Raw genomic sequence first — 22,825 nt, forward strand, 5'->3', positions numbered from 1 at the left:
CTACTTTGTAAGGGGGTTGCGGGAGTGTGTATTATCACTAACATGACATCATAAGTTATCTTTCATGATGCATACAGAGCAACTACTTTGAAATATATTTGAGTAAGGGTAACACACACCGACTTGCCATTTCTACATGGCATCCTGCACGCTTCAGTGCAGATTATCTTGGTTTTTTTCTACACAGAAGAAATGCATAGTATCAATTTAAAAGTCAGAACAATTGTCTTAATAAATGTTTTTGTAGGGCTTCCAAATGCAAAATAGAAAGAAAGTTGTAAACAGCATTCGATTTTCACAATGAACTCTGTTAAGAGTCGCTGTTCACAAGCGGGTAATCGTCTTCAGCTAGAAGCCATCACAAGAATCAGACTTTCCACAATATGGTACTTGTCTACACAACATGCCTTTCTTAGGCTCCTTGCATTGTAAATAATGGATTTCTTGTACCAAAAAGGCCAACACTGCAACTACTAAAAGTTAATACTTACTGTGCCCATTCTCGGGCCGTTGCTTTTTCCAATGTGCCCAAATCTTTTAAACGTATTCCTACGTTTTTGGCAATATACTGTCCCTAACAACCATGTTAGCTACAGTGTTCAAATAGTACAACATACAGTATTTTCTGGAGAGCTGTTTAAGCCTTTCACACCAGAGATTACTTGAGCTTCCAGTCCTCTCTGTGTTCATAGTCTCCATGCCCTTATAGGACCTTGTTTTGCAATGAGCGGTTGAGAAAGAGTAAAACATTTCACAGATCCCCCCACTCACAGATCTGTGAGCATGTGAGAGTGAAGTCATTGTTTTCCGAAACGCTTGCCAGAGTGTGGGATAAAAATAATTTGAAGGCCATAAATGCCTCGTATATGTCAGTTTATTTTCAAAAAATGTACTTAATTTTTAGGCAGAGATGTACCAGAATCTCAATTACTACAAAGAAATAAGATAACAATCGAATACGATCCCCTGCATTCTTTCTAAATCTATATTAAATACAGCCTTACCTTTCTCATACGCACTTTGACAACGTCCTCTTTTTGATCTCCAGGTTCATTCGTTTCATCTAAACCAGGACTGGCAAGTTGTGTGTCACTGTAAAGATCTGTGTGAGCGGCCTCGTCTGGCTCGTCCATTGTAGAGACTGTGGCTCCTGGCCTGTGGTGTTCCCTCCGGCCATCTGCTACCTCAAGAGCAGGTGACTCACTGAGGTAACAACCAGAAGCTTGGTTGCCATGGAGTCCCTCTGGTGAGAGCTCTTCATTGACCTCTGCAGGGCATGGCGACAGGTTTTCGCTGTGCTGATCAGGAGCTGAATGTTTATCATCCATATGGGATTGCTGAACATGTGGATTTTGGATGAAATCTGAGGCAATGTTCTTTTGAGGATCTAGTAAAAGGATGTCATGTGGCTCAACGTGGCTAACTTCTGGGATAGCATCCAGTTTTGAACAGCTATTTTCCAACTGCTGGGCTATGGTTTGATTCTCACAACAAGCCAATTCTTTGGACACTGAGTTTTCATCTCTGTTGTCCATCGGTTGACTTACTGAGGACTTTATGGGGTCACCAGTATCCAGTTTTTCAGTTGAAACTATTCTGTTGACTGTCAAAGAGTAACACTGACCTTGGAAACAAATATCTGATGAAGTGATTGGTTCATCCCTGAATTCTGCTGCTTTCTTGCTGCCTTCTTCTTGTCCACTTTTCTCTCCCTGAGGCCCGTTCATTGCTTTAATTTCAACATGATGTTGTGTCAACGATGTCTGGTGGGAGGTTTCACAAGCATGAGCCTGATCCAATACCCGACTGCAGTCATGATGATCCTGCTCTCCTTGTTGAATGTCCCTCAAGTAATGTTTAAGTCCAGTATTTTCATTCACCGTCATTTCTTCATCCAGCGTGTTGGTAGACCCTGAACTCCGGCTTTCAATAACTCCTTTGTCACAAAAATCCTCTACCACTAAAGTCACAATTGGTTCCATAGATTTGCAAGCCTGTGAAATCACATCCCCACTATCCATCATATGAACTAAACTAGGCAGCACACCAACAGGTAAGGTCAAACTTACATCGGCATGGCCAGAGGTGGAAAGCTTCTCTTCCTCGACATCTGGAAGGCCCTTTTGAGGTTCCAGTTCGGCAGCAGAGGACTGGTTTAATGTGGCCTCAGAGATTTCAGGAGGTCGGCTGTTACCCTCTGTATGGCTCTCCTTTGTTTCCTGATGAATTGGACATTTGCCAGGCTGCTCACTAGCAGATACAGGCAGTGGAGGCCCATTGTTTGAAGAGATAGAGATGCATTGTTGCTCTTCACGTGAGATATTATTGTCATTGCAGATGTCGTGTCTTTGGCTACTCTCTTTGGCAACTTCACATTCACCATTGATAGTTTTCACACTGTGACTGCTGCTATCGGTCGCACAATAAATATTTTCACTGGACATCCCACAGTCACAGTGAAATTCTCCAGACTTTCCAATGTTTGCTATATGGACATGCTCTGGTTCAGAAGCCCTTTGGTGAATATTAACGTCCACTAACTCATACGGGCCATGAACGGACTCTTCCTGATATTCCAGAGAAACCTTTGCATCACTTTCCATTCGCGTTAACTCTTGTGATCCAGCTTTATCATTTACAACAGGAGCTGTCAACTCCAGTGCCTGGACATGGTCTTCTGCGGATAGTTGGTGGCAGCCCTCTGGCATGGAGGCACACCTCGTCCGTCTACCTTGTTTGGAAGCCCCTGCTCCCAACCATGGCCCCTCGCTGTCCACCCCATGACAGCAGACCAGGTCCAGATCATCATAACTGTATTGTAATCCAGAAGCGTGAGTCACATGCTCCTCCCAACTTCTTTTCCGTATGGCTACTGGCATTGTGAACAGCCAGTGCTATCCCATAAAGTTGCTTTTGATGTCAGGCAAAAATCAGGAACCAGATCTGACGAAATTGAGAAGAGAAATGGGGCAAGTTATGAGTTTACAGAAACTGAATGTGCAGATGACAATGTGGTAAATAACATTTCACTTTTCAAGTAAACAGCCAGGGAGTAGAGAATCAAAGTTCAAAAGGGGTGTTATTATACTGCATTCACAATTCCCTGGAAAGTATAAACTTTGCTGGATCTACATGATTCCTAGTAATGCTAATCTACCATGGGATAATCTTTTCAAGCAAAGCTGTTCCAATTTCACATTACAGCATGCACACTTCATTGAATGTACTTGATCTGGAACAGTTGTTTTAGTCTGACGATTTTTTAAGCACCCAAGAATAAAGACAACAAAGCTACCTGGATTCTGAAACATCATCATGACATTTACTTGTCAACAGCTTTCACACCGTAAACTGTAACCAAACCAGTTTTTCGTTACTTGGTCTGTAACTTCTTGGGTGTTTGTTAACTGTCAATCTTCATCTATCCATACACCCACAAAAATGAGAGTGAAGTCACTAAAAGGAGCTAAAACTGGAAATGACAGTTATTGTCCCTCAACAGCTGGATCTCAATAAGCCTATAGAATCATAATGCATACTGTGGCTCTTATAACAACATGAATCAAACCAAGCTCTGCGCTCGTTTTCTTTCTGCTGTTCTGGGTCAGAATGTACAGAAATTAAAGAACACATGGATTTAACAAGCAGGGTGTATTCAATTCAAGCTTAACATTTGCAAAATGTTCATTCATAACATCAACAAAGAAAAATAAGAATAAAGAGTATTGTACAGGAAGAGATTATGAATATATATATATCTAATCTAGTTTTAATATACATTATTTATCATTATTCCCAAAAAATGTAACATGTTTAAAACTTTCTTTAGCTGTAAAAGTAATGTTTTCACCTTTTGTTTCCTCAGGAAAAGAGTCGGATAATACCAACTCCCATCTGCAACATCTGTCATGAACCTGCTCCGGGTTATTAGGTAAGTAAGGAAGATTACATCAAATGTCCCAAAACTGTTTCTCCTTCAGCTTGCTGTCGAACTGCCAAACTGACACTTCAATACAATTCAAATATTTAATTCTGGAGCGAAAGTATTTACCCCTTGTAAATGACTCAGTGTTGTAAAATATAATCCAGTAGCTTTGTATTGAGAAATTAAAAACAGGTGATAATCCAGCAAATAGATTATAGATCCACTATTTGCTTCCAGTAAAGTTATCCAGAGATGTGTCGCAAGTTGGCTTTTCATTCATCCGTTGAAAGCGAGCAAGGTTTTATTTGGGAAATATGAATCCATCGCTTTCCAAGTGACTCGACATCCGTATTATTTTGTAAGTCGTCCTTAGTCTAAGTCTATGCAAGACGTTTTCTGGACTCCAGTCAGAATCTTGGCTGTAAAACTGTCGGAAAAGCAGTAAAGCCCCCAAATGCAGGCAGAAAGCCGGGGAGCAGTGAAAAGTCCAAAGACAACTTCCATCTTGATCACATTAGGGTTTTTGCTGACGCTGAATGCCGAAGAGTCGGCTAGTGTAAGAGGGGCCGGGTTTTCTTTCCCCCACTCCACCCCTGCTCTCCTTGGTTCTATCCCTTTCTCATCAGGTCCCCTCCCCGCTGGTTTGACAGGGAATCTGACTCACATCCTTGGAGCCCCATCCCCCGTCTCACAACTCCCCCAGCACACTATGCGCATTTATTCACTTCGGCCGCCTCTAATGTACTCTCGCGCTTCACTATTTTAGAACCACTCTGCTTGGTCGCTCACAACTTGTCCCTTTGCTCTACTCAGTGGACTTTTCTTGCATTGCCCTCAGCATGCTATTTCATTAAGCTGTGCAAGGCTAGCAACAGTTGGTTTGGATTAGTAACAGACAGGCTGCCTCGCAAGACCTCTGGCTGCGGGCCAGGAGAGATTGCTCTAATGTTTGGCAGTTATTTTTGAGGCATGCCTAATTTATTTAATTTTGGTCATCTTGTAACACTTGTAACAAAATACACTGGTGCTAATAAAAAGTTAAAAAATAATTTATCTTTACAGATATGCTTTGAGAAAGCATTTTATAAATTACAATATATTCTAAATCCCTTTTTAAAAATGTGTTTCTCAAAAGGTCCTATATGATACATTTGTTTTATTAGAAACCAAAAAACATTAAGGGACCCAAATGTCAGAATTGTGTTTCCTCATGTAGTCATTTTTGTTGAGCCTCGCGAGATAAAAGGCAAAGCCAAGGATATTTACACAAAATGACTAATACAATTCAAGACAAACGTAATCGGCTAATTTTGTTTTTGTAGTTAGATTGAAGCAGGGTTGTAAAACAATTTAATATTTCACAGACTTCCTTTTGCAGAGCCCGTTAACCAGTTGAAAACCCTAACTCTAGATGTCCATATTGTCACCTAATGTTTACAAACTCAAGCTAAGACCAAATGTATGAAGACTATTTTTTCCCCAGGGTCAGTTGCACAAAAAGAGGAATGCAGCAAAGCAACAGGGACAATACGAGCACAAGAGAACTGAAATGAAGCCCCCTTCCACTATCCCTGCAACCCTGGCCTCTAACCTCTGGGTCGTCCAGATGTGAGTTGAGGCTCTGGATGAGTCTTTTCTTAGGGGCCTAGCTGGGAAAATGTACTCTTGTCCTCAATGTTGGCTCTCAAGGGACACAGATGGTCGTACTCAAGGAGAAGGATCCAAGTTCAACAAGCCTCCTCTGTAGCGCGTCACATGATGCGCTCTGTGGTTACGCCGAGTGCAGTGTAACGAAGTGCAGATCTCTTTGGTCACAGTAGCTTCTATGTGGATATGGCTGGTGATTGAAGTGCAGAGGCCGACACAGAGCATGACTCAGTCTATCCACTCATTACCTCCTGTGGACATCCAACACAGGCCTGTAATCTAAAATGCTAGGCTCTACGCACTTACAATCACTGTGCGCAGCCACAGGGCAACTGGTCTACGTCACTATCTAATCCTTCAGTGACACTGCAAACACATGTTCAATCAACAACATGTGTTAGACTAAATGCCCATCAGCAATGTCCCTAGCTGCAGTTGTGCGTGAGCTGCAAGAGTAACTGAAGCATTACAATTGGAACATTAAAACAAAATTTAGCTTGAAAAATGTCTTCATTCTATACTGCCATGTGAGGCAGAGCAGGGCTTTGAGGGAATGCAAAAATGCAAAGATTGCAAACCCTTCAGTTGTGATTTTATGGATATTTGACGTTGAAATTACGTTAAAGTTATACAAAGAAAATGATAACACAGGGGGTTATTTGGTTTTATAGTATACAGTGGGGCAAAAAAGTGTTTAGTCAGCCAGCAATTGTGCAAGTTCTCCCACTTAAAAAGATGAGAGAGGCCTGTAATTTTCATCCTAGGTATACCTCAACTATGAGAGAAAAAATGAGGAAAAAAGATCCAGAAAATCACATTGTCTGATTTTTAAAGAATTTATTTGCAAATTATGGTGGAAAATAAGTATTTGGTAAATAACAAAAGTTCATCTCAATACTTATATACCCTTTGTTGGCAATGACAGAGGTCAAACGTTTTCTGTAAGTCTTCACAAGGTTTTCACACACTGTTGCTGGTATTTTGGCCCATTCCTCCATGCAGATCTCCTCTAGAGCAGTGATGTTTTGGGGCTGTCGCTGGGCAACACAGACTTTCAACTCCCTCCAAAGATTTTCTATGGGGTTGAGATCTGGAGACTGGCTAGGCCACTCCAGGACCTTGAAATGCTTCTTACGAAGCCACTCCTTCGTTGCCCGGGCGGTGTGTTTGGGATCATTGTCATGCTGAAAGACCCAGCCACGTTTCATCTTCAATGCCCTTGCTGATGGAAGGAGGTTGTCACTCAAAATCTCACGATACATGGCCCCATTCATTCTTTCCTTTACACGGATCAGTCGTCCTGGTCCCTTTGCAGAAAAACAGCCCCAAAGCATGATGTTTCCACCCCCATGTTTCACAGCAGGTATGGTGTTCTTTGGATGCAACTCAGCATTCTTTCTCCTCCAAACACGTCTAGTTGAGTTTTTACCAAAAAGTTCTATTTTGGTTTCATCTGACCATATGACATTCTCCCAATCCTCTTCTGGATCATCTAAATGCTCTCTAGCAAACTTCAGACGGGCCTGGACATGTACTGGCTTAAGCAGGGGGACACGTCTGGCACTGCAGGATTTGAGTCCCTGGCGGCGTAGTGTGTTACTGATGGTAGCCTTTGTTACTTTGGTCCCAGCTCTCTGCAGGTCATTGACTAGGTCCCTCCGTGTGGTTCTGGGATTTTTGCTCACCGTTCTTGTGATCATTTTGACCCCACGGGGTGAGATCTTGCGTGGAGCCCCAGATCGAGTTAGATTATCAGTGGTCTTGTATGTCTTCCATTTTCGAATAATTGCTCCCACAGTTGATTTCTTCACACCAAGCTGCTTACCTATTGCAGATTCAGTCTTCCCAGCCTGGTGCAGGTCTACAATTTTGTTTCTGGTGTCCTTTGACAGCTCTTTGTTCTTGGCCATAGTGGAGTTTGGAGTGTGACTGTTTGAGGTTGTGGACAGGTGTCTTTTATACTGATAACGAGTTCAAACAAGTGCCATTAATACAGTTAAAGAGTGGAGGAGAGAGGAGGCTCTTAAAGAAGAAGTTACAGGTCTGAGAGAGCCAGAAATCTTGTTTGTTTGTAGGTGACCAAATACTTATTTTCGACCATAATTTGCAAATAAATTCTTTAAAAATCAGACAATGTGAGTTTCTAGATTTTTTTTCCTCATTTTTTCTCTCATAGTTGAGGTATACCTAGGATGAAAATTACAGGCCTCTCTCATCTTTTTAAGTGGGAGAACTTGCACAATTGGTGGCTGACTAAATACTTTTTTTTCCCCACTGTACTTATCTTTTCCCACTGTGCCTTACTCCCACAACATTTGACTATGACTTCACAAAATCTTATTGGATAATAGAGGTGCAATTTTATCTGAATTGTTATTTTTTTGATAATGTGTGTGCTTTCTATTTTGGAATGTTAATAATGATGTACTGTATGTGAAAGTCAGTTCAGAATATTTATTTTCCTTTAAGAGTCATCGCTACAGTCCAGACTCTGTCTAGGCCCGCATCACAGAGGGCGAGCATGAACATTGACACAGGCATGCAGCATCCTTGCTCACATGTTTAGAGCAGTTACATCCATGGTTAAGAAAGACCCATTCATGATTCACCCTATAATCCCCCACTGTTCGACCCCTAGGCTTCTTAAGTAGAGCAGTGAGGGTCCAAAGGAAACAGCCTCACATTCCTCACTGATATAGTTTATTATTGGAAAAATAAGCCAGTCTAAATCATGGGCATTGAAGAACAGACTCTTTGCCCATGTAGGAAAATGTAGGTGACGCTTATAGGAAAAGAAACGTGTCCCTCCCATAACTGAGTCATTTTAAGTCCTTGCATACACAAAGACTGCTTTGAGAAGATGTTTTTAGAAGATGTTAAACCCATTTTTAGGCTTCTTTAAATAACTTCTTTCTACTGTACTTGCCTACTGGTTATGCAAAGTTGTAAAAACAGATCTTCGGTTAATTTACACTAAAGGAAAAACTAATCAAAATGCCAGAATCTCATCTGAAGATCTAAAATGAACATCAACCAACCACACCAAGATCATTGCAAGCCTTTCCTGTCACTTGCTGTACCCTGTGGTTAACAACTCCTTCTGAAAAGAGTCATGCATCTTTAACTGACAGCATTCGAGGCCTGGGTGGGAACTTGAGCAATTACAATATTCCTGAATGAAACATTGCATTGCAGATGATGCTATAAAAGACAGTTTAAACAGACAGTTCAGGGCTCCAATGGTGTCTAAATTAAGAAATGTTTTTCAATCATCTGGTTCTAAATGCAAGAAGTAGTCGTGGGTGAAACCGGTGGGGTCTTGGCTACTGGCCGAGGGTTATAGTGGGATCGGTACCGTGGGAACAGGAAGTAAGAGTTATGGAGGATACAGACCATAATAATCTCCAGGCTAAAATAATCAAATGTAGCGTCTTGTGTGTGTGTGTGTGTGTGTGTGTGTGTGTGTGTGTGTGTGTGTGTGTGTGTGTGTGTGTGTGTGTGTGTGTGTGTGTGTGTGTGTGTGTGTGTGTGTGTGTGTGTGTGTGTGTGTGTGTGTGTGTGTGTGTGTGTGTGTGTGTGCGTGTGTGCGTCCGCTGTTTAATACTGTAACATGATGTGCGGTTTCTTGTAAATACCAAACATCCAACTCAATTAAATTCTCATCCTTGTCTGGTAAAGTTCCAATTATTTTGCCTTTATTTGCTATATTCAAGACACCAAATTCCTGTATATACTTGGTTGATTACAATATTTTTTTTTGTATCCTGCTTTTAAGACACATGGAAACAAGGTTTTATGTTTACCATGTAAAGACATCGATACATCCCTATTACAGTGTGTCGCTCCTACTAAAGTTCTTTTCATTTTGTGTGAACATTAAAACGTTTTTTTTGGTTGGAAGTTTTATTTTTTGTTACCAAACAACTTAGGATAGAGGATGCCATATGCTGTACAGATTTCAAATCCCTTGAGGCAAATTTGTGACTTGTAATTGTGGGCTTTATAAAGAAAAAATGCCTTGATTCTCCTTCCAAATCCTTATCTTCTTTAAAACATATCGTATTGGGTGCTTTGGAATTGAGAAATGCAACATCCTTACATTCTATTTAAGTAGTCATTATATCCAAATAAATATACTACTAATTCTGCTAAAACAATCTACCTGCATCTCAAACAGACAGTCCTATATGAATTATGGCAGGGCTAGTTAGCAACAACAGCTGGATTTCATCTGTGGACTCTGACTCAAACAAATGCCTCGTAACCCTACAACCACATTTCTGCAGCTCTAAAAAGTGTGAAGGAATGCAAACAGGCATAGACATAACACTCACATGCACATTAGCATTGAATGTGGCAGTAAGTGATTCACAGGCTGATATTCAAAACATGCAGCCCTCTGCTATCCTTCAATTGGTTTACCAAGCAGATGTTTAACTTTGCTTTTGACCTTTGCTTACATTTTAAGGAACAAATGTACCACGCAAAGGAAAATCTTGTAAGATGCACAATTTGTATACAAATATAAGATAATCTATTGTGAAACTGAATTTATCGTCAACCTTGCGATCTCTTTTGAAAACTAAAACCAAAAAGAAATGTAGGTGCAATGTAGGTACTCCAAATGATTTGCCTTATGGAATTAATCAAATCCTCCAAAGTTCAACATATTCAAACAGTTTGCATCTTAAAAGCATCTGAGGACAGAGACACATCATGTTTATCCTCTTGTCTTGTTGTTTATGAGGAATGATTCTTGAGAGTGGACCAGACCTTTTGAGGCCAAGATGGTGACGCACTAAACCCCCGCCCAGTCGGGATTCTGCTGAACATATGCTCTGCTGGCATTGACTCTTCCAGTAGGGATCCAGGAAAACGTGTTGTCCTTGGACACCGTTGCCAAAGCAGCATCAGCAGGAAATACTTGAGATGAAGAGTCAGTAGATGAGGGGCCAGGAGGAGCTGTTTCATCATATGATGAGAGAGACCTCTGAACACTTACGTTTCCCCTCCATGTCAGCTTGCATTTTGGTTCCAAATGTAATTGCCAAACATCTGCCCTTGTTCACTCAGATATCGTCACAGTGCAGAGTTCACTATACACTCACTGACACAATAACAACCATTGTATAGTATGAGGGGAATGTGCATATCTGTCTGAACATTTGATTGTTTTAATTGGGATTATTATTAGGAGCCAATCCTGCATAAAGGTTGCACTTGTCAGAGAATACGGACCAGTGTTTCTCATACATTGATTCATTTGTGGCGTGCCGCCACAATTAAATATCGTCCGCGACAAATAGATCTCATAAAGGGTATTCTTTTTCTTTTGGTGATCTAATGGATAGTGCGGTGGGCTGATGATCGGAAGGTTGCGAGTTCAAATTCCGCCTGGAACACCACCACTAGTGTGCCCTTGAGTAAGGCACTTAGCCCTCAGTTACTCCAGGGAGAATGTCCCTGTAATTGGTCATTGTAAGTCGCTTTGGAATAAGGCGTCTGCGAAATGCCTAAATTGTCAATTATATTTTTGGGAGAATAAACCCCGCAGATCCTCAACTTCGGTGTGTCTCACTCATTAACAACACAACACAGAGCAACAAGAACTTTGTCTGCTAAAGTAGCCATGAACTAGCTTGTATTTTGTTATTTGAGGGGGGGTTGATGAGTGGGCCACCCGAATAGGTTAAGGGGCCTTTGGCTTTTCTTGCCGGTGCGGTTGCGGTGCGGTGCCCCCACAAATAGAATCAAATTCTGTGGGAAACACTGAGGACTGTACCATAAGACTTCCGAAGTTAAATATTTACCTTCCTTTTTGGTAGGTAAATATGGAGTAGAAATCTTTATAGTGTCAAATGGGCAAAAAGGACAATAATACGCAAGGCACTTCTTCTTCAGGAAACTGTTTGACATTCCAGCCCACTCAGGAAGTGTACAGCTCAGGAAACTTTCACTATGAGGAGACGAAACCTCTTGAAAAGCAGAAGGCAGGGGGTGTTGTTTTCTTGAAAAAGGTGGTACTCCAAGCTGCAGAGTCACGAATAGTTACATTCTTTTAAAATAGTCATTCGAAAACAACTTCAAGCATGGTACACCAATCACATGTGTCAGGGCAGAAACTACTTTTTCTGAGACAAAAATGATGATGATTCCATAAATATAAAAAGGTGTTTAAAGATACAACACAGAGACAAGATTCAACTAGCAGATCACTGACCTTTGCTTTTGAATAGACGTGCCTCCCTAAAGCTCTCATCACATGCAGTGCAGTCTGTTTTTCAGCAGGTACCCCTACTCAAATGTCTCTGAGCAAAGAAGAAGCCCTGTGGGTCCCCAGCAGCAGGACTATGTCTGAGAGTCTGTAATAAATCAAATAATAAGCATGTGATTAAGAAACGGACTGTAATAACATGACTCAGACTGCAGATGGAGACAAAACCTTATATGAATACATGTGGGGAGATAGGGGGAGACAAGTAAATAAGCAACTATCTTGTAGTTTATGTTTAATTCTACATTTGTATAGGCTAGCTAGCCTAAGCACTGTGGCTAGCTTATCGTATGCACGTTAGTTCAGTTGTTAGGACATGTATAGTTGTAAGGTTAAGTGTATTGTGTGGTGGTCATTGTTAGTGCCACTCAAACGTATTGTCAAGCCTTTCCTTTGCTCTTTCAATGTGAAACTAATTTAACGGGTAGCAATAAGTTAGCAGGGATGTCGCTAAACTTTGAGTTTCGATTTATACAAAGGAATAAGCAGCCTGTTCCAACATGACGGAATGAGAATAACGTTGGCTAACAAACTGTTACAAAAACATCTTACAACTTGGGAAAAGACAGTCTTAAACTGAATCTTACTCACCTTTGTGGGTAACATTGCAACTATAGTGTGGCACAGTTAAGCTTGCAAACTTATAATCTCTTTAATTGTTGTTCATTTTAGTTAATTAAGCCTTATGTGTATTTTAAGAACATTTTCTGCTTTTTCTTGAAACAAGTCTGGAGTCCGGACACTATTTACCGGTATGTTCATCCACATTACTTCGCAGTTAGCATTCATTACTTCATTACTCCAGCAAACGGCGCCACATTCAACACGTGTGTGCTGTCTACATGCCTCCAGTCTAAGGCTATGCTGCTTTCACTGTCACTTGTAACTTCCTAAATCCTGCATTAAAATTAAGCTGTTCTGTTTTAAAAGGTGTATAATTGTCAATGTTTTCACAACGCTAGTCAAGTGGAAAATAAACTAAAACAAAAATGCAACGTGAACCATTGAAAACAACAAGAGCTTAAATTAAATTAGTCGCGATACAGCAGTATTTCTTTAAATATGATTCAAATAGTTCTGAAAGCCCATGAACGCAACGTGAGAATTTTGGCTTCTTCCGCGTTTACCTGAAACAACAGAGTTTATTTTATGGGCGTTAGTTTCTGAATTGAAGAGGTCACCAACAAAACGGTATATTGTTTGCGAGTGGTTTATTGTTAGAAATAGAAAAAAGAAAGCAAAAAGGGAAAGAGAAATGAGGTAAACACGTTTACCGAAAAAGGCACTTAAAGTTTTGTTTTCGTCAAAGTTAGCTGAAGTTGTTTACAATGGGATGCTGCAGCAGCACCGAGGTAAGTTAGCTACAATACAATTAAACTTATTTCTGCTTTGAACCTTAACATCCTTACTCCAAACTGCAGATGATTTTGTGTAGACAACGTGTGAACAATAGCGTCACTTCAGCAGTGCAGCAGCTTGTTTTACAGCAACAACAACTCACTGATTTGTCTGCAGATCTCGGTGCAGCTGGGAGGCAACTGCATCGCAGGAGCTATAACTAAACAGCATTAATTATATCTGGCTTAATCTTTTGTTGTCTTTTATTTATGCCTTGGCAGATTAAACGAGACTGGAAACCGCTGGAGGAGCGCAGCTGCACGGACATCCCATGGCTCCTCATATTCATACTGTTTGGTGCTGGCATGGTACGTTTTTAGCTATGTGCGTTTACATTGAGTTGCCATTTAATTACGTTAACTCGACGTGTGATTTTTTTTAACAAAACAGCAAAGCCAAATCACAGCAGTAGATGCTGTATCCATTATTGTTTTCAGTTTTTATTGAACATTTGTACTTCATGATTGCTGACTCAGTCTCAATAAAAACTGATCAGGTTAACCTTCATGGGGCTATGATTGATCTCAGGGCTGTTACATTATAGGGCATTACTTTAACGTTAATCTCATACAAACATCTACATTTTTGGCAAATGAAAACCCATGTAATTTATATTTTAAATGTTGTCAAAGTAACCTGATGCATTGTGCAATTTTGTAATTAAAATACTAAATTGTTGTATTTCATGTTATCCTGCATAGTTAACATTAGCTGCTGTAATCTGTTTCATCTGCAGGCGTTTATTTGTGGCTACCCCATCGCCACAGGAGCTGCCAGCAGACTGGTCCGAGGATATGACAGTTATGGCAACACCTGTGGAAAGAATAACACCAAGATAGAGGGAGTACCTCTCAGTGGCCGGGACATGACAGAAAACAAGTTAGTCTCATCAAATATTTTCCTTTAAATGTGTTGCATCAACCTCATGCTGTCCCTTAAGTAATTTTATTTGATCTCTTTTCCTTATTAGATCCCCTACAGTGACGGAACATTTGTTTACATATTAAATAGAAATGTTGTGACCTCTTTTGGCCTGCAGTTTAGTGTTGGTGGCACATAAGAAGGCGTTCAGTATTACATGTTTGCATGCAAGGATTGCATCACATAATCCTAATCTAATTTGCCACAAACAACCGGTTACTGCATTTGTAAGGAGTTTATCTTCCGTTATCGCTTACATAGCTGATATCTTTGAGCTATCCAGACAACGACCTACATATATTCACTTAAAAATTACATTTCCAAATAGCAGTAAGATTGTCTCTTAGACAAAAGTTGACAATATGTAAAATACATGGTTTTTCTTGCGTCCAGAAAAGTTTTAAGTTTATTGTAGGTTAATATCAGGAACACCGAACTTCACTGACATATGGTCACACTGTGCTCTGCTGCTTACATTTCTGATATACAATGTGTGATTGAATAGCATACTTTAGGGGCATTTCTTCATTTTTTTATAATTTCTCAATCAGACAGACAAGGTTAATGTGTTTTTTTTTATCACCAAACCGAATTGTCCCAAATCCTTCTCTAGTCATTGTTTATGTGAAAGTCTTTTGATCAGATTTTTCCTTTTGGGCAGTTGCTTTCCATCAGCATGCAGCCTGTAGGCCCAGTTTTACTCGAACAATGGGTCATGCTTTATTGATGGGCTGATTGCCCATGGAGGCTTTGGCTAAAAGGCGTTTTGGCCACAAAGACAGATCTGTGCGACAGGATAGTAAATGTCAACATCTTTTATTTTCTGCAAAGACAAAAACAGTCCCAACTGGCATACTAATAACCAAATATACTTATATTTAGTTCATATGGGAAGTGTTTGTTATTGGATGTGGCAGCAATTAGTTTTGACCTGTTAACTAACCTGAATTTTTTTCTTCTCATCAGGTATGTTTTCTTTCTAGACCCTTGCAACCTTGATTTAATCAACAGGAAGGTCAAGTCGCTTGCCCTGTGTGTCTCCAAATGTCCTGCTGCTGAACTGCAAACTTACAATGATGTAAAGCAGTTTTCTCTGAATAACGGTGAGGAAAAAACAACTGTTTTTGGGAAAGGGTTGTCCAGTGTATTAAATCTGTTTACGCATATATATATATATATATATATATATATATATTTATTTATTTATGAATAATTCTCTGCATAAATGGGATAAACATTCAATACCATTATGAATCATTGCAAACCAGTCTCAAATACTTTCATAAAACTGAACATAATCAAAAAAAATGTTTTCGGTTTATAGGATCTCATCTCTGCTCCTATGATATATCTCCAACAAGATACACAAGCCATGCAGATAGATCGACTAAATGTCCCAAACTTCCTGTCCTGCCAAGGTAATCAATCAAGCATATCTTTTTAGGCTTTAATTAAATATCTATTCACCAACAAGTCATTTACTTATTACTGGACAAGATAGCGTTCCTACAAACACCAATTGTTTCCTTTATTACAATAAATTGGTGTTGTTCCAATACTGTTATTTTTGATGGAAAAGGGCACATCCAGTAAGGTCGATGTGGGTATTGTCTTTTTAAATGTTGATCTGTGTGTATCTGGTATTTATAGATAGGGAACTTTTATCTTTTTAGCATTGCTATTTAGAAACATACTCTCATTCCAATACAAAAAGGACCAAATTAATAATGCCGATAAAGATAAGGTTCAACGACTATCCATTAAAAATAAAGTAACATATGTTTTCCTTCATGTTTGTAGTAAGTCTGTGCCCCTGTTACACCGCTGTATTCCTACGGATATCAGCTGCTATGCTGAATTCGCCCAGGCCTTCGTCACATTCGTCAGTGACAACAGCGTGCTGCGCCGGGTCGTCGCCGGGGTGATGGCCAGCAAGGAGATCATCATGGGCCTCTGTCTACTGGCTTTTGGTATTACACATGATTACATCTAGAATGTTTTAAGGCATAGCATGAATTATTTTCATCCAATGAATTAAACAAATAATAAGTCTGCTGCTCCCCCTGCACAATTGCTCACGAGGGTTCAGTAGGAAGGCTACTTCGGAAGTGAAGCTATTTTTGTCATGGAAATAACAGGAAATGTCTGAGTGGTTGCTGCCATGGTATCCACTGAAGTTTAGCCCACAGTTATTAATTTGAGGTCTAAGTCCTCCCATTGGTACAGCAAAAAGACAGAGCTGATCCCATGTGAATTGTATTTCCCTTTATTTTAATCATTTGATCTTTCTAGTTTGGATTGATTGTCAAGGCAACATCATTTATAACCGAACAGAGATTCAACCATCTGGGCTTTTTATTTAGTAACTGTTCAAATGAAATGCAAACACATAGCTATATTGAATTGAAAAGTGTGTTTAATTCATGTTTAAGCAAAATTGTAACTTTAACAAACAGGTACCCTAAAATGTGCACATTTCTTCAATTTGAAGTGTTCCATGTTAGTTGTTTACTCCTGATTAACACTGTTTTTTGTTTTATCAGTTCTGTCCCTGATCATGATGGTGGTCATTCGTTACATTTCCAAAGTACTGATGTGGATTCTAACCATTCTAGTAATCATCGGCTCCATAGGTAATTTTCAGAACCCTCATCATTATTTGAACACCGTTTATCTTGGCTCTCTCAATTACCTTATGGCGACACAAGGTGACAGCTAGCACATTCATGTTTTATTCAAATACGTTCCTATTGGTTGCAGGTGGGACCGGCGTCCTCTGGTGGCTCTATGCGGACCACAGGAAGGCTCTCGAAAATAACACCCTATCAGTATTTGGGAAAGAAGTTGCATCAGACAATGTTAAAGCCCTGCTTGTGTATTCAATTGGTGCCACGATATTCACGGTATGACCGGGTGCACAGGAACTTTATTTATGGATACATTTGGTGATAAAGTATCCTATATTATTATTAGAGAGTTGCTCTCTTTTTTACATTACACAGGGTTCATACATTATTTATTGGTAAGCAGTCAGTGGGATTCAAACACTGTAACAGGAGTAATACATGTATACCTCTCAACATTAAAGAAATATTTCGATGTGTTTCCTCTGCCATATTTCAATCCTTTCTTCGTGTGAACCTCCAGGTAGTCCTCTTGCTTGTGATGTTCTTCATGAGGAACCGTGTTGCTCTTACCATCTCCCTGTTCCACGTGGCTGGGAAAGTGTTCATCCATCTTCCTCTGCTGGCCCTGCAGCCTTTCTGGACCTTCCTCTGCCTCATGCTCTTCTGGGTCTACTGGATCGCTGTGCTTCTCACTCTCGGGACTTCAGGTGAGAGCAAAAGCTTTCAGAGGGCTCCAGTACCCGGATTTATGTGGATTGGTGTATACATGCTTGCGAAAAGTACAAAGCACACAGACCAGCCGGATCTGTTGCTCGTAACATTCCCAAACGAGTAGAATACTAAGTGGTCACTCGTGACATTTTGTCTTGTTTTTGTGGCATGACTCAACTCCCACATTTGGAATCTCGTGCCAGTCTCGTGATGTGGGAGGATGGAGTCAAATAACTTCTCTCTCCATCGCCCACTTCTCTTTTCTACAGCTCATTTTTAACCGTAAAACCTTTTTTTTTTTGTTAATATACAAACGTAGGCTATTATACTAATAATAATTATTATTATTATCATTATTATCTAAAAAAAAATCTTGATTTTATTTTATTAATCTGTGTGAATCTTTGCTGTCCTGTTTTTCACGCTTACCCTGTTGCTGCTTGTACAACTGAATTTCCCCACGGGGATTAATAAAGTTCCATCTTATCTTATCTTATCTTAATCATTCAAATAGATAGAAATTACTTACACTATTTGCATTTTATTCTTGGCTTGTTTGACCTTTTTTCTCTTAACGGAGTTGAACTAGTTGTTGAAATAGTTTATAAAGAACGATGTTGACAAAGTAGTCTTTCATGCGTTAAGAGTCATAGAGTGTGTATATCAGAAAGATACAATATTTTTGCCCATGATTCCAGGTAGGATGCTCAAAAGGACATAGGGACATACAGTCAATTAAAACTATTTATATCTTTTGTTTAATGACTCAATCCCATATTCCCGCTCGTTTTCCTCCACAGGGACAGCAGTGAAGAACAACTCTACGGGCTTGGTAGAATATCAGATGCAGGGGCCGTACCAGTACTTGGTGTGGTATCACGCTGTGGGTCTCATCTGGATCAGTGAGTTCATACTTGCCTTCCAGCAGATGACCATCTCTGGAGCTGTGGTCACCTACTACTTCACAAGGTACGAAAGAAGCCACAGGAAGACATTTATTCTAGTGTTTGTATTGTCTCTGCTGTCGTGTTTATTTGCTCATTCCATTTTTAGGCTGTATAATTTAAATAATATATTTCTCTCTTTTTAATTTGCTTAAGGAATAAGTCCCAGATGCCTGCAACTCCCATCCTCTCCTCCATGGCACGTACCTTCCGATACCATTTGGGTACTCTGGCCAAAGGCTCCTTCATCATCACGCTTGTTAAGATCCCTCGCCTCATCCTAATGTATATACACAGCCAGCTCAAGGGAAAGGTGAGCTGTTAAATTATGCAACGTCTATTTCAAAATGCAAAAAACGGTACTATGGCTTTATGTTGAGCCTGTAAATGGCAATCATCTGAACTTTAAAATACATACATTTGAATCAAGTTTGTTCCTTCTTTTTTCATAGGAAAACGCCTGTGCCCGCTGCATGCTGAAAGGCTGTATCTGCTGTCTGTGGTGTCTTGAGAAATGTCTTGCGTACTTGAATCAAGTAAGTAATTTCAGGTTGCTGAAGGAAAGTATTCTATTATACTGTAAAGTAGAAACAAGATCCCAAGTATTTACAGTGTACACGCCTGCATCGCTTAATTTCAGAACGCTTACACTGCGACAGCCATCAACAGCACAAATTTCTGCACCTCTGCCCGAGACGCCTTCCTCATCCTGGTGGAGAATGCCCTCCGAGTGGCCACCATCAACACTGTCGGCGACTTTGTCCTCTTTTTGGGAAAGGTACCGCACAGCGACATATTCTGTGATATTGCCCACATCGAACTGAACTTATTGTTTTCTAACTTGCCGTATATCTACTCTGTCAGGTGCTTGTAGTCGCCTGTACTGCCTTCGCCGGCGTCCTGGCTCTGAACTACCAGCGGGAATACACCGTGTGGGTCCTGCCCCTCCTCATCGTCTCTGTGTTTGCCTTCCTGGTGGCTCACTGCTTCCTCTCGGTCTTTGAGAATGTGGTGGACGTTCTCTTCCTCTGCTTTGCTGTGGACTCAAAGTACAATGATGGCAGGCCTGGAAGCGAGTACTACATGGACAAAGCCTTAATGGTGAGGGCATAAAGGGGATACAAAGGCTGACAACTAATGAAGTAACAATAATTACTTTTAGATTAAGGCACTTTTTCCCCAAATGAAATCAAAGCATTTTGTGTTTTCGGGCTCAATGAGTCTCATGAAGGATCCACCTTTATTAGCAGATTAGTTCTGAAGTGGTATGTAAAAGAGCATTAGGAAGAATTCTTGGCACTCATCAGTTTATAAGAGACATATATTGCCACAGCTTTTTTAAAATTTAAATAATGGAAAAATAGTTAATAGCTAGTTTAAAACAGAACTTCTGAAAGGCGGATTGGGCTAAAATAGGCGATTTAGAAAACGTTTTGCTTCAGAGTTGCTGAAACTGACTTTGAACACAGAAAAAAAAAATGTTTAGAATGTAAAAAAAACTGATTGAAATCCAAAAAGGGCATTACCATTTTTTTATATCTTGGACATTTATGAACTTTGTATGACTTTATTCTGAACAAAATACAAGAATAACATTCTTATAATTAACATGAGGGTAACATATCTTATCTACAACTCTTTCTTTCCTTTCTCAGGAATATGTTGAGAACACTAAGAAAAGTGGCTTGTACAAGCCTGGGGATGGACATGGACAGGAACTGAAGTCAATGGTGAGTTGGAAATGTTTTGTAGTCTTCTTTGCATTTTGCTTTATGGAAGCTGTCAGAGTCAGGTAAAAAGCAAACAGCTCCTTGTGAAATTCAAACAAAAAAAACACATTAGCAAGTAAATAAGTTGAGCACACTGCGTATGTGATTGTAATACTTTTGAGTTTTGTGGGTTAAAAGTGAGTTAATATTTCTTTTTAAAAATGTCTTACAGGCACGTGGAGGGACTTCTGCTTGACCAAGCATCAGAAAGACAGCAAAAAACCACAACAAAATATGCCAAATATTAACTCAGAGATAACCAGTTTACCACTCCAGGGACAACAATAAGATAATAATAATCTTTAAAAATAAGCTACACGGAGCAAAAGCTGCATTGGGTTTTATTGAATTTTATATGATAGCATAATAAGTTTGACACTAATGGCTATAATGTTAAAGCTCTTTTAGGTGTGTGTTATTAGATAGGTTTGCTTCACATTGCAATGTTTCCCTATAACAGAGTTTTTGTTTTTATAAGATTTGAATGATATGAGCGACTTGACATGGTTTAACATGTTTGTTTTTCTTCGTGACATAATTCATGTCAGCCTTAGTTTGAGTGGTTTGGTGTACATTTTGAAATGAATAGCTAACTGTGTTTTGTCAAAGGCTATTAAAGTTGTTTTAACTTCTCAATTTTATACATTAAACAAAAAACAAAAGTGTGTTGTTTGATCTTATGTCCATATCTTTAAAACCCTGCATAAGTCTAACATAGTTATCCTGGCAATTATACAATGAGACAGTAGGGGGCAGTTTAAACATACACATATCAAGGTTTTCATTTGAATTTGACAGCAGCTTTAACAGGGTGTGCAAATGCAATATAAGAATTATGAACAACCAATTTGATATTTTTTCAGATGGGGTTTATAATATTCTTCGGACATTTGTTGAAGCTGTCACTGACAAGTTCCTGAATCTTAAGGCCAGCTGACATAAAGTGTAAAAGGTGGGGTGCTGGACAGAAATATTTAATTTAAAGTAAATGTATTGGATGTAAAGTTACAGAGGGAAAGCTGCAGCAGAATGCATACAATGTTAGGACTCTCCATCTGATCTGCACAATGCAGCACAGGTTCCTGAACAGGTTACAGGTTGTGCTAACAAAATGAATGATGTCAATTTCGATTATTCTTTCATCAGAGGCTTTATTTAACCTTAACACGTTATGTTCCATTTACATCTGCTCAATATCTTTCTCAAGTTCAACACAGAAACCATTGTATTTGAGAGTTAGACAATGAAACTGTGAGGTCTAGCATACACCACCTGAGGGCAGCAAATCCTCTAAAATGAATGACCCTTCCATTGTGAATCCTCATCATGCCCTTCAAACATAATGAGAACACAATTACATTTGAACCTCATACCAGGCCTAACACGTTTATAGTTCTCTGAATCCATTTAAGCAAAAATACATTATCATCATTAATGGTTTTGCCCTTTGTATTTCTCATCAGTTTTTGGAAAGCTTATTCAAGATTTCATTACCTAATTCAAATGTTATTTTAAAAAGATGAAACCTATATAAAGCAGTTGGTTACTTCTGGGGCACTGTGTGGAAACAGTGTAGATTAAAAGTATCTGAATATCCTCCACTTATCTTCTCCAGTTTTGACTTTAGCTATACTTTTTGCAGGTATCTCAAACATACTTTCTGCAAACATATCTTGCAAATGTATGTTATCTCCATGTACAAAGGTAGTAAGATATGTGTTTACATCTTAAGTATTGAACAACCTATTATAATAGGTAAATACAAAATAAATGAAATGTATGATTATTTGTTTTCCCTCCTAGAATTTAAAAGTGTACAAGTACAATTGGAAGGTTACATTTATGAAGGTAGACTGACCGACAATAAATCTGAAACCCCATGTGTATCCACAATCTACTGATGTATAGATTACGGCCTCATCCCCGTTCCTTTCCAATTCACCATTGACCAGGCAACAATTAAGCCTCTAAGCGCTTAGAGGTTATTGATGTGAAAGCTCTCTGCTCACTGCTGTCCGCCTCCATAAAACACAGGAATCCAGAGGGAAACAGCTCGATGGCTAGTAGTGAGTCACACCTAAGTGATCTCAGTAGTACTTACAGAACGCTAACCATTCCTGGAAGCCTTTTGTCATTGAATAGAAAGACAGGAAAACACATTCTGCTGGAGGCCACCTCAGCAGCAAGCAGCAATATCTGACAGCCTGAATGTTCATAAATATATTTGATTGTTTCACTTGAGTAATCATGATGGTGATTATGTTCACTTGTTGTTGGGCACAAAGCAGGCTTGGACATGTGTGTGGGTTAAAGGAATGTATTGAACCTCCTAATACAGAGATCAGATTTATTTAATTATACCGAATTTTGGACACTTTTTAATATCATAACACATGACATCATATATAAATAAAATGCAGGCACGCTGATTCAAGATTTTAGAATGCATTTCAAATTAATCATATATACTTGTTTTCCCTTTTGCCCTTGTTTTCAAACCTATTTTAACACATTCTGAAGAAAGTGCATTTTATGTATTCACATTGCAACGCAGGCACTGTATATCATCCTTTATAGTTCTCTGCACAAGCAGTATATTAAATAATCAT

General features: G+C 39.5%; 2 protein-coding genes across 8 annotated transcripts in view; one reads left to right on the forward strand and one right to left on the reverse strand.

Annotated features, from left to right (window-relative positions):
- The window catches only part of dlc1 (DLC1 Rho GTPase activating protein), a 94,594-nt gene extending 81,964 nt beyond the window's left edge, over positions 1-12,630 (reverse strand). For 4 of the 7 annotated variants that reach the window (XM_079657026.1, XM_079657024.1, XM_079657025.1 and 1 more), the window contains exons 1-2: positions 3,851-4,513; positions 1,005-2,943 (exon numbers count right to left, since the gene is read on the reverse strand). In XM_079657026.1, the coding sequence (XP_079513152.1) occupies positions 1,005-2,879 (1,875 nt within the window). In that variant the 5' untranslated portion in view covers positions 2,880-2,943; positions 3,851-4,513. Of the gene's footprint in view, positions 1-1,004; positions 2,944-3,850; positions 4,514-11,792; positions 11,935-12,437 lie in introns of those variants that run through there. The other 3 variants (XM_079657028.1, XM_079657023.1, XM_079657027.1) reach the window with 3 other exon arrangements.
- Positions 12,631-12,951: 321 nt separating this feature from the next.
- On the forward strand, positions 12,952-20,881 carry slc44a1a (solute carrier family 44 member 1a). Its single transcript, XM_079679661.1, has 16 exons — positions 12,952-13,198; positions 13,466-13,552; positions 13,981-14,123; positions 15,132-15,268; positions 15,490-15,583; positions 15,966-16,135; positions 16,709-16,798; positions 16,926-17,068; positions 17,313-17,499; positions 18,304-18,472; positions 18,604-18,760; positions 18,900-18,983; positions 19,088-19,225; positions 19,312-19,548; positions 20,103-20,177; positions 20,389-20,881. Exons 1-16 carry the CDS (start codon positions 13,175-13,177, stop codon positions 20,410-20,412), a joined length of 1,959 nt encoding a protein of 652 aa, XP_079535787.1. The 5' UTR covers positions 12,952-13,174; the 3' UTR covers positions 20,413-20,881.
- Positions 20,882-22,825: the final 1,944 nt, after the last annotated feature.

The sequence above is a fragment of the Notothenia rossii genome (assembly GCF_949606895.1).
Source record: "Notothenia rossii genome assembly, chromosome: 1".
Taxonomy (NCBI): Eukaryota; Metazoa; Chordata; class Actinopteri; order Perciformes; family Nototheniidae; genus Notothenia; species Notothenia rossii.